Source organism: Corythoichthys intestinalis, chromosome 16 (assembly GCF_030265065.1).
Source record: "Corythoichthys intestinalis isolate RoL2023-P3 chromosome 16, ASM3026506v1, whole genome shotgun sequence".
NCBI classification, from domain to species: domain Eukaryota; kingdom Metazoa; phylum Chordata; class Actinopteri; order Syngnathiformes; family Syngnathidae; genus Corythoichthys; species Corythoichthys intestinalis.
The window spans coordinates 26317875-26329867 of NC_080410.1; the positions used below are offsets into that span (position 1 = coordinate 26317875).

Consider the following 11993-nt stretch of genomic DNA (forward strand, 5'->3'; position numbering starts at 1 on the left):
TATATCTGTGCTAATTAATACCAAAAACGAAAAACATGTTTGCTACGAACGTCTCATATTTATTTTTACTTTGTAAATGATTTATATTCTAGTTATGATTAAAATACTGACCATTTTAAATGCTTCTTGTTGGACCGTAAAACATAAAAACATACAAAGTGTTTTTAATTTTTGAAAATATATTATGATGTCACTTCTACAGCGTACTACGCTACCGTGACACAAAATGAAATGTAAAAAAATGCTTAAGAGCGAAGTTTTGAAGTGCTTTTTTCTTGGCTGCCACCTGGCGGCGGTTGTTGTTTTCTCGCGACGTGCCACGTGGCTGCCATCAAAACAAGGGGCGGATGTAGCGGCAGTGGAGTTTGGCAGCTAAAGGGCGGGGAGCGAAAGTAAGCAGTTGTCACATTGGCAACAACACTTTTATTCTCGTCAGGTGCGACGGCGCTGGCTCCTAAAAATGCTAACTGAGGGGATTGTGGAAGACGACTTCGACCAAAATGAAGATGCGTGGTGCGCTCAACGGAACCTCGAGCACGGTAAGAGCTGCTGCCCAGAACGCAATAGTTTCCCAACTTGAGCACGTTTTACTTTGGAAATTTTCACAAAAAGTGGATACACAGGTGTGTAATGTACCTTCCTCCATATGCGGAGATTGGGGGGGGGGGTAAAATTTAATTGCATGTATTTGACTTTCCAATATACTGTATGAATTTAAAATTAAGACTTTGCCAGTAAAATGTTGTCTATAAATTTTGTAAAGCAATAAAACAAACAACAAAAATGAATGAAATGAACAGTTTTTTTATTTTCTATAATGGGTCAAAACAGTGGTGATGCCAGGTGTGGGTGGGCATTAGTCTTACCTGGGGGGGGGGGGGGGGGGGGGGGGGGGGGGCCAAAAAAAAAAAAAAAAAAAAAAGCTACAATGCTCAAATAGGTCGAAATCCAGCGTAGGGCTACTGGACCTTAAAACATGTTTTGTTTTCTCCTTGTGGTAACTGTTGTTGTGATTTGGTCTACACAAATAAAAGTCGATTTGATTTTATTTGACTTAGAACACATCCATAACTGAACAGTATGGACATGCAAGTGACAATGTTTTTTTTTTAGTTAACCTATTGCAGTTCCTCGGTTTTATTATTATTATTATTATAGTTTTTCTTTGTTCCACAGCCCCTTTGAGCTCAATTTGACGCCTTTAGAATGCTTCAAAATGCACCAAAATCGGCAGGCAGATCACAGGTGCAATCTTTGATACCGTGTAAAGACAAATTCCAAATACACTATTTAGCGCCCCGTAGCAGTCATTCTTTGTCCCGCCGACGCTTTGAGCCCTACTTTGACCCCCTCAGAATGCTTCAAAACTCACCAAACTCAACAGCCAGGTGAACACTGGTGAAAACTTTGATAAAATGTAAAAAAATAATAATAACAATAATAATAATAATAAAAAAAATATGCGTAACTGTGTGTAGCGCCCCCTAGGAACAAAATCAATATTTCATTTCATTTTTTTGAAGGTAAAAGAGGAGGTAACGACGCAAAGGTTAAAACTTAGAACACATCAGTACTATATGAATGGGATACCATATGCGGTGCCCAGAGTGCAGTTAGTACTACATCTAGTTGTCTTTGGGTGGGCAGAGCGTGTCCGTGGGTGGGCATTGTACCCCCCCACTCCCACCCTCCCCCGGTAACGCCTCGGGTCAAAATTATTTTTCAAACAGATCATGTGCCTAGCACCTTAGAGATGATCATTTGCTTTCCTTAGCCCTAAAAAAACACCTGAGAACACAAGAGGCAAGACGGATATATGTATTTTTTTTTCCAAACCTAAGCTTTAAAAAGCAACAATAATTTGTGAGCAAGAACAAAGGATTGAAGATGTGGACCATGAAACGCTTGAGAGCACTGCCAAAATGGTGAGCGGAGTTTCACTTTGCGCCACTAAAGACGTTAATTGTACAACAGAGCCACCACCAGGTGTACCATTTTTTAATGAACGACGATCTTGGCCAAAAGCATAGCTGTCCTAAGCAGCCTAATTTAAGAATTCCCCTAAAAAATGATGGGGGAAAAAAAATACTCATTTTCAACGTATTATTATAAATATTCCTTGCTTGCATATTCAGTCTAAAAGGATGCGGCGTGTACTTCTCTGCTAGGTAAAACAGAAAACCGCGCACTCTCAAACAGCTGGGATGCCTGTATGTTCGCGCATGGGCTAAGCTACTATTCAGCATATATCTTGTAAGTTAATTATATTGCTGACATGGCGTTTTGGGGTCATCAACATTTATGCTCCGCCCACCACCACCACATAAGGCAAACTCTATCTATACCGTCCTCTATCTCAGGGGTTCCCAACCTATTCCACTAAGGCACACTGTGGGTGCAGGATTTCATTCTTACCAAACAAGATGACAACACTTTTTCCCCAATCTGGTGTTTTACAAGTGCAATCAGTTGATTGCAGTCAGGTGTGGCTTGTTTTAGCAGAAGCCTCATTGGTTCAACTGTCTCTGCTGGATCGGCTGGAACAAAAACCAGGACCCACAGTGTGCCTTGAGGACTGGGTTGAAAACCCCTGCGAGTCTATCTAGTAGAAAAGCGCTTAACACATTAGCTGCCACTGAGGGCGATAGATGTCCAATTCATCTTGACTGGGAGGGTTGACACTAGCGACCCAGTCAAAATGGATTGGAAGTCTATCGCCATCAATTGCAGTGAAACATGATTAAATAAAAAGGTTTGCAATCTAAAAATTGTGGTGTTCTTAGATTCAATGCGAAATGATATAGAGTGGCATTAAAAATCAATCAAAATACGAAAAACACTATTGTTAAATCATGTTCTTGTTTTTCGGTATTGCTTCTTATGATTACATCACAGTCGCTATATTCTGAACATTGTAATCCTAACGAAGGATTTAATATATAGCATTAGTTGTATCTAGGTGACCTAATCAGTGTACAGACTGATGGTAGGCAGATTTGTATCTGGAGCAGGGGTCAGACATATATGACCCAGGGTTCAAGAGTGTTCTCCCGTGTTTGGGACAGATCTCCATTTGGCCGCCGAGCTGGGCAAATCCCTTCTGGACCGCAACCGCGAGCTGGAGCAGGCGCTGCAGCAGATTTACTCCACCAACCAAGAACAGCTGCTGGAAATAGAGGTGACACACACACACATAAACACACTCGCAGGAAGTGGGTGAGGAAGTCTTCCGTGGGGATGACGTGTTCAGTTTTGGACATGGTGAACAAAACCTCTTTCCTGTTTTGTCCGCGTCAGTATCTGGCCAAGCAAGTGGAGCTGTTGCGTCACATGAACGACCAGCACACCAAAGTTTATGAGCAACTGGATGTGTCCACCAGGGATCTGGAGCAAGCCAATAAGAAATTGGTGCAGGATGAACGCCTGGCGCAGAAGAAGATCAACAGGTGACTAAAATTTGTTTTATCAAATGAACACTACTCATTGTTCATTGTGTATTTCTTTTCAGTTTGACAGAGTCCATAGACGGGCTTCAAATGCATGTGGAGGGTCTTCAAAATCAACTGGAAGCACTGACGTCAACCCAGTCAGAGCGAAACAAACAAGAAAAACGACGCAACCTCACCGCACATAGTGTTTCTTGTCTTAAAGAGCTGTACAACTTGAGGCATGACAGGTAGTTATACCTTCCTTGATTTCAATTTTTATTTAAATGATTATTTATTTCAACATTTGCTTATTTCATTTTATTTTTTTTATTTCTGTCAACATGTATTTTTTATTCCACTTTTATATATTTTATTAATAAATAATTGTATCTGTTTGAATGAGTTTAATCTGAGTTTAAAGGGCTGAGCAAGAGTGCCAAAATTAAAAAAGATTAAAAAAAAAAACATTAAATAAGTAAATTTAGATTTAAATAAAAAAATATACGTATAATGATAAATATAAAAACGAAATTATTAAAACTTACATGCACGAATTATGACTTTTTTGTTTTTTTACCCATGACTCAATTAACTCATTATCTACCATTGACGGCGCTAGACGTCCATTCCATATTTTGAATAGGAGATACACCCCCTCAGTCAAAATGGATTGGACGTCTAGTACCGTCAATGGCATGCAATGACTTAAATAATATAAAAGAAAAAAACTCCTTTAGAATGTTATGGGGGCCGTAACCAGGGTGTATTTCTGTTATTATTCATTTTAATGTACTGTAATTAATTTTAGCTTTTATTGACATTGTACTAATGTATGTGGCGGAAAACACAGACAAGGCTGAAAAAGCAGTTTCTGCTCTTGCATCCCTCTTTATAATAAACTGCTGTATTTTAAGCCAAAAGAACTGTTGTGTTTGATAGAACAATATGTCTATGTACTGACATAGCAGTTTCATGGCGCATTAAGCCCCGAACTATTTTTAATTTATCCGTATTACCCTGGGGACCCTCGTTTACAGACACCGCGCAGCGGCTTTTGTTTCAACCCAGCCATAAAAAGGTTAGCAATTACATTTATTCAAAATGTCTATCATTTTTAGCTTAGAATAATGAATTGATGTCTAATATCTAGTTAAAAAAAAAAAAGACTTTATAAAATTATTCACTCGCATATTTTTAAACTTTTAGACAAGTTGTGTCACAACGAAAAAAATAGTGTCTCTAAATAGGTCACGGATATGTACCTCATAACTATCGCTTAATTCTATTTCTTTTGTTACTGTCGCATTTTCCCCGATATTTTAGATAAATAATCAATCCAAACAGAGAAAAATTGAGAAAAAAAAAAGTTTTAAATGGTAAATATTTGAAAAAGAAAATCTCGACCACTCCTTGATGTGTGCGATTTCTGCATTGCGACCCTTGTTATATTACTGGGTTTCACCCATAAAATCCCCAAAAAGTCTGACTGTGGCCATTCACAGCTGTGTCTTGACACTCGGTGAGACATGCTACACTGTGTTTTCAGATCGAAACAAGGTAAGTACATGATATCTCGTTAAAATCATGCTGTCTTTAATTATTCTCTCTCATGCTCTCACCTCAAGTTGAGGTTGTTGTTTTTTTAAATGCCCTCTTGTTAAAAAACTTTTCTTCCCCCAGAAAATTGAGATTTTAAGCTTTTCAATGATGTATCACACAGGCATATGGGACAATTTTGAAATTTGGCCAAATTGGGGGTCTCAGAGCGGAACTTCAAGTCACCTGAGTGTTTTCCGCCATATATTTGTGGATAATTATATAAAAATAGCAGATTAAGCGGCAGATGGATGGATGGATGGATGGATGGATGGATGGATGGATGGATGGATGAGTGGATATATAAAAATAATAGACAATATTTATTATTTGAAAAATATATGTATATATAATAATAATTGCTAATATTTGTTCTTTTTACTGACCAAAAATAGTCACTTCATTTAGCTTATACAGGTTAATGGTTTTAGGTGTCAACTTTTAATAGCTGTCCACTGTAGGGACCTCTGTCCCTGAAACTTAAATAAAAATATAATTAAATGCTGACACAATATTGAGAATATTAAACATTGAAATATAAATGTAAATACATACTATTAATAAATTCTGAAAATATTATATTTAATGACACATTTAATCATTTATTCATTCATCTGCTGAACCACTTATCCTCACAAGGGTCATGGGGGGGCTGGAGCCTATCTCAGCTAACAATGGGCAGGAGGCAGGGTACACCCTGATTTAATTTTTTATATGTTTATTTAATTTTAGCTTTCCCGGTCCTCAATATTCCAGACCTATTTTGTCTCTGCTCAGATGTGTACTCAACGATAGTCGACAAATAGAGGGATTGTGGTCACCGCAGAAATGCATCTACGATCGAGACCCAGAAGACGAGCACGAGGCCCTTCTCGGCTCCGTCCGAACTCTCACCAATCAATTAGCCGCAGAGAAAAGTCGTCGGGAGGCGGCGGAAAGCGAGAGCCAGCTGACGGCCGAGGACAAGCGAAGCTTGGAAAGCCGGCTTGTCATGCTGGCTGGTTGTCGGGACAGGCAGGCGGAGCTGGAGGTCCAGGTGGAGCAGCTCAGGCTCCTGTGGCGCTCCGACTGCGCTAAGAGGTTAGCATGGAAAGTATGGAACAAAACACCTGAGCAGAAAGCATTACAACAAAACATTACACCAGAATTTAGAAGACTAGCGCATGCAGGAGATGGGTATCACGTTTGGACTGAAGAGATATCACATTCCATGCACTTTTTTTTTTTTTTTTTGTATTTGCACTTCCACGGTGTATACCTTACCACGAGAGAAGAAAACAGAATTATAGCAGAACAAGGCATGCAACATTGATTTTTTTTCTTCCACTCTGATCTTATCTGAAGCAGGAAACCTGTCCAACTACTTCTCCCTGACACGATATTCTTCACCTCAGACGACAAAGCCGAAGTGGATCCCGCTGAGTTGGAGGAGGTTGACCAGAAGTACGCTGATGATGATCACGAGCAGATGTGCGTGCGGCGAGCGGAGGTGGTAAAGCGGAGGGGTATCTTGCTGCTGAATGAGGTGGATGCACAGTACAGCGCACTGCAGGTTTGAACAATAAACCTTTGTACATCTCTAATTGTTAAAACCATTTAGCCTTTATAGGATAAGTGACTATTTTTGGTAATAAAAAAAAAAATCTCATAAAAATCCATTTCGGGTCATGTCATCCAGAATACTAACATTCGGTGTGGCTAAAATGTGATGTCCACATGTGACTCCTGGTCCCAATCAGAATCACCGTAATTTTCAGACTATAAACTGCTACTTTTTCCCATCATTCTGAACCCTATGGCTTATAGTCAAGTGCGGCTTATATATGGATTACAGGCCAAATAGCTGCATGCCTTTTGTTTCATACAGTGATCCCTCGCTACCTCGCGCTTCAAACTTCGTGCCCTCAGTCCATCGTGGATTTTTTTCATTAAAAAAAAAAAATACGTATGAGCTATCCCGAGCAGATCGCTTAGTCTCACTTTCTCTCCCTCCCTCCCTGCTCTTTGTCCCCCAGGCAGGCAGTGCCAGTGCACTGGAGTTGCTTAATGAAGTTAACGATGTTGACAGATGTTTGTGTTTGATCTTGCCAGAGTCACACGCTTCAAAAGCGTCGCATGCGTCAGTCATCGTTTAACTTGTTAAACAGTTGCTGTGGCAGCTCATTGTGTGCAAGTGAGAGGATTTGAGTAGACTCACTCAATGAAGTGCTGCCTTGGAACAGATAGGCTCTGTGCACGTTGCGCGGGCGGGGGAATAAGGAAGCGCGCGCTGGAATTAATGTGTGTGGCGATGTTCGAGGCAGTCGGACGTGTAGTGTTCGCTGCAATAAACGCCACTTGTTAAAAGTGATCCTGAGCAGTTTGTAATTTCCACATGTCACTCCAAGAGCCAAAGCCAAGGAAGGTAACAGAAGCATTTAATAAAGCCAAGCATTTTTCTACTACAGTACTTTATTCTTGTTTAAAAATAATTTGGTGGGACAGTAAGGCGTTTAAAACTTTAAAAAAAGCATAATTAGTCAAAATAAATTGGACGTCTAGCGGTGTCAGTGGCAACAAATCAGTTAAATGAATGCTTAAAAATGAAAGAAGGTTAAGGATTTACCTAAAGATTTTATTTTTGCAGGTGAAATATGATGCACTGCTCCAGAGATGTCAGCAGGCAAACGTGGGGCTCACCCACAAATCCGTCCAAACGCCACGCAGCCCGTCTGCCAGCAGCCGTCCACGAGAATGCACGCTGGTGCCAGAAGAGCCTGAGTACAAAATCCTCTTCAAGGAGATCTTCACCTGCATCCAGAAGACTAAAGAAGACCTGCATGACAACAAGCTTGTCAGGGACGCTTCTGCCGTGTGATTGTATCGTTTCAAATGTAACTTCGCTTTATTCTGTCGGCACTGATTTTTTTATTTATTTTTTTATTTTACTTGAAATATTAACAGTATTGACTCACTCACTGCCATTGACGGCAATGAACGTCCAATTCATTTTGCGGCAGTCAGTTTTGAGGTTTTATTTAATTTTTGCAAAATTGGCTTCGCCACTACTAGTGTTGACGTTAAAAAGCGTTTCAATGTGTAGCTGCTAATCTGCAGGTATTAGACGCATGCGTAACAGTTAAAGCTCGCATGTGTGACTTACGTGCAAATAAATCTTGGAATGTTGTAATAGGATGAAAAACTGTCGGCTGATTGTGATCATTAGCGTATTAATTTTGCACACTGAGACTTTGGAAAGACGACAAATGAGCGCTTTGCACTTTTATTTATTTTTGGACATATTTAAGTTTTGTTGCTCAGTTAGGAGTGATTGGAATGAAATGATGACGCTTGTGATTATCATCACAAATGTACTGTAAATAAAAGGCTTATCACACCTTCTTGTCCATTTTTTAAGTATGTTATACAGGAGAGATATCACTTTTTTTGCAGGACAAAGGCGCCCTCTTTAGACGCACTGTAGGAAAAACATGAAAAAAGGGTTCGCCCCAAAAAAAAATATATATATACATTTATAAAATAATCCAATAGATATATATATTTGAAGGCGCCTTTCTGGCACTCAAGGTCGCCGTACAATCATGTAAAACATTTAGAAAATAAAAGTGAGAAAGAGTATAGAACGTTTAAGGCAATTACAGAATACTATAAGAGCTATAAGGGGCAGTATAAAAAAAAAAAAAAAAAACAGACCAGAAATTAGTGATCATTATTATTATTATTATTATTATTATTATTATTAAAATCGTCAAATCACAACTGCAGAGCAAATTAAAGTGCTGTTTTTTTGTTTTTGTTTTTTTTAAATACAATAATGATGGGCAGTTTTTATTGACACTTCATTAACCAAGAGAAGGGCATATGTTGTATCAAAACACACAAGTCACTCATGGAGCCAGTGGCGCGGGAAGAGGGGTGCTGAGTATGGGGCGCCGTTTGTAAAGAAGCAAATGCTCAAAATTACGGCAACATTTGCTTACATTTAGCGCCACACAGTGTTTAAAATGGTGTGAAATTTTTAGAGCCATTTTTTTTTTGAGCCACTTTTTTTTTGTGCACATTTACATTATTTAGCAACTTAAATATTTATTTTTAGATAAGAAGTTTTTGACCTGATTGTTTGAATCCAGAACTAAATATTTTATTTAAATCTTAAACTTATATCATATATCTTAAATGTTAAATCAGGAAACGGTCGGAAATAGATATTTAGCTTAATATGCAAATTCACATGACTGGAGACAGGAAGTAACAAAATAAAAGCTGGAGCACACAAAATACTCTTTAAATAATTTCTCCTAAATATGTATTTTACCTATATATTGTGATTATCACAATGACTCATGTCCAAGAGCAGACTGCCACCGTTGAGTAGGTTTTATTCATTTTCAACCAACGTTAACAGACAGCTGCTCCACCAGCTTTTATTTTGTTACTTCCGGTCTCCGGTCATGTGAATTAGCATATTACGCTAAATATTTAGTTCCAACCATTTCCAGATTCACCATTTAGGATATAGGATATAAATTTAAGATTTAAATTAAATATTTAGTTTTGGATTTCAACAATCAGGTCAAAAACTTCTTATTTAAAAATAAATCTTTAAGTTGCTAAATAATATTGTAAATGTGCAAAAAAAAAAGTGACTCAAAAAATTTCACACCACGTTTTAAACATTGTGTGGTGCTAAATGTGAGAAAATGTTGTCGTAATTTTGAGCATCTGCTGCTTTACAAACGGCGCCCCATAGGTGAGGGTGTTTTAGCACCCCCTGGTGTTGGGGAGAAAAATTTTTGGTCGATCTTTTTTTTTTTTTTTTTTTTTTAGTGTTAAGTGTATTTTTGTAATAACAACATGGTCACCACCTGACACCTGGCTTGCAACCAGGTCACGTTGAATAATGGGCGCTATTGGAACGGAAAAGTTGACAAAGGAGGTGTCAACATGGCGCAAAAATACAGAGCGCGGTTGGAAATTCGTGTGCAATTTATTTGAGTTTTTTGAAAAGGGTGCTTTAAACCGAGGCTTGTTGGACCTTTTTAGTTTTCAAATATTTTTGTGTCATTGTGCCATCTAGTGGTGGGGATTTACATTATAATACACAGGCACTTTTATTTCCAATACAAAACTCCAACACACACGAAAGGTGAAATACAATGCTGTCTTTGTAGTAGCCTGGTAGTAGTACGTAAACTATCCAGCATGTCTGTGTACTGCCATTGTGCATGCCTTGTATGGAGTGCGGCATGACAAATTTGGACCAAAACGGCTGTTTTTGGATGGGAAAACAAACAAGATCTCCAGCACCCCCTGCTATGAGTGACTTCCTGCACCTCCTGCATTGTGCAGTGGTAAACTCGTCCATGTGTCAAATTAATTAAAGTTAAGTGATATTTGATTACAATTGATTTAAAAAGTTAACTGTTAATCAGTGAACAAAACGTCATGATAAAATGCAATTTGTGAAAGATATGGAAATACATTTGGGGAAAAAAAATTAAATTTCAACCATCAAATTTTTTTTATTTATTTATTTTTTTAATTTGGATTTTTTTTTTTTTTTTTTTTTTTAAATACCCCTGAGTTGATCTATAGTTGCATTTAATTTAAAACTAAAACTAAATTAGTAATAAAATCTTTGCTCAAATGACAATTCTGTATTTTTAAATAAAAACTACAATCAAAATTAATGGTCAAATTGCAATTAACCTACAGTGCTGGCCAAAAGTATTGGCACCCCTGCAATTCTGTCAGATAATGTTAAATTTTTCCCAGAAAATGATTGCAATTACAAATGATTTGGTAGTAATGTCTTCATTTATTTTGCTTGCAATGAAAAAATACAAAAGAGAATGGGGAAAAAAATTAAATCATTATCATTTTACACAAAACTCCAAAAATGGGCCGGACAAAAGTATTGGCACCCTTTGAAAAATCTGTGATGCTGAATGATGAACTGTCTGAGGACTTGAGAAGCAAAATTGTGAGGAAGCATGGGCAATCTCAAGGCTACAAGTCCATCTCCAAAGACCTGAATGTTCCTGTGTCTACCGTGCGCAGTGTCATCTATAAGTGTAAAGCCCATGGCACTGTGCCTAACCTCCCTAGACGTGGCCGGAAAAGAAAAATTGACAGGAGATTTCAACGAAAGATTGTGCGGATGGTGGATAAAGAACCTCGAGTAACATCCAAACAAGTTCAAGCTGTCTTGCAGTCCGAGGGTACAACAGTCTCAACCCGTACTATCCGTCAGCGTCTGAATGAAAAGGGACCCTATGGTAGGACACCAAGGAAGACCCCACTTCTGACCCAGAGACATAAAAAAGCCAGGCTGGAGTTTCCCTAAACTTACCAGAGAAAACCAAAAATCCTCATCAAAAGGCATCAACATAGAGTTTACAGGGAAAAAAACAAGGAAAATAACACGGTCCCCACAGTCAAACGTGGCGGAGGATCCCTGATGTTTTGGGGTTGTTTTGCTACCTCTGACACTGGACTGCTTGACTGTGTGCATGGCATTATGAAGTCTCAAGACTACCAACAAACTTAGCAGCATAATGTAGGGCCCAGTGTGAGAAAGCTGGGTCTCCCTCAGAAGTCATGGGTCATCAAGCAGGACAATGACCCAAAACACTCTTCAAGAAACACTAGAAGATGGTTTAAAAGAAAGCACTGGAAACTTCTAAAGTGGCCAGAAAGGAGTCCAGACCTGAATCCCATAGGACATCTGTGGAGAGATCTGAAAATGGTAGTTTGGAGAAGGCACCCTTCAAATCTCAGAGACCTGGAGCAATTGGCCAAAGAAGAATGGTCTAAAATTCCAGTAGAGCATTATAAGAATCTCATTGATGGATACCAGAAGCGGTTTTCACAGTTATTTTGTCTAAAGGTTGTGCTACCAAGTACCGTAATTTTCAGACTATAAGTCGCTACTTTTTTCCTTCATTTTGAATCCTGCGGCTTATCGTC

General features: G+C 38.6%; 1 protein-coding gene across 3 annotated transcripts; it reads left to right on the forward strand.

Annotated features, from left to right (window-relative positions):
• Positions 1–307: 307 nt before the first annotated feature.
• On the forward strand, positions 308–8387 carry cdr2a (cerebellar degeneration-related protein 2a). 3 transcript variants are annotated; one of them, XM_057817163.1, is made up of 7 exons: positions 308–539; positions 3066–3178; positions 3298–3446; positions 3509–3676; positions 5781–6104; positions 6369–6576; positions 7651–8387. In XM_057817163.1, the coding sequence occupies exons 1-7, from the start codon at positions 461–463 to the stop codon at positions 7879–7881; spliced, it is 1272 nt and encodes a 423-aa protein (XP_057673146.1). In that variant the 5' UTR covers positions 308–460; the 3' UTR covers positions 7882–8387. The 3 variants fall into 3 exon arrangements, with proteins under 3 accessions (XP_057673146.1, XP_057673147.1, XP_057673148.1); XM_057817164.1 differs by having other exon boundaries at positions 6372–6576; XM_057817165.1 differs by having other exon boundaries at positions 5802–6104.
• The last annotated feature ends 3606 nt before the right edge of the window (positions 8388–11993 follow it).

Excerpts from the sequence above, each read along its gene's own strand:
- cdr2a (XM_057817163.1), top strand. The coding sequence starts at position 461 with ATGCTAACTGAGGGGATTGTGGAAGACGACTTCGACCAAAATGAAGAT. Across the intron at positions 540-3,065 it reads TCAACGGAACCTCGAGCACG|ATCTCCATTTGGCCGCCGAG; the intron begins GTAAGAGCTGCT and ends TGTTTGGGACAG. Across the intron at positions 6,577-7,650 it reads CACAGTACAGCGCACTGCAG|GTGAAATATGATGCACTGCT; the intron begins GTTTGAACAATA and ends TTATTTTTGCAG.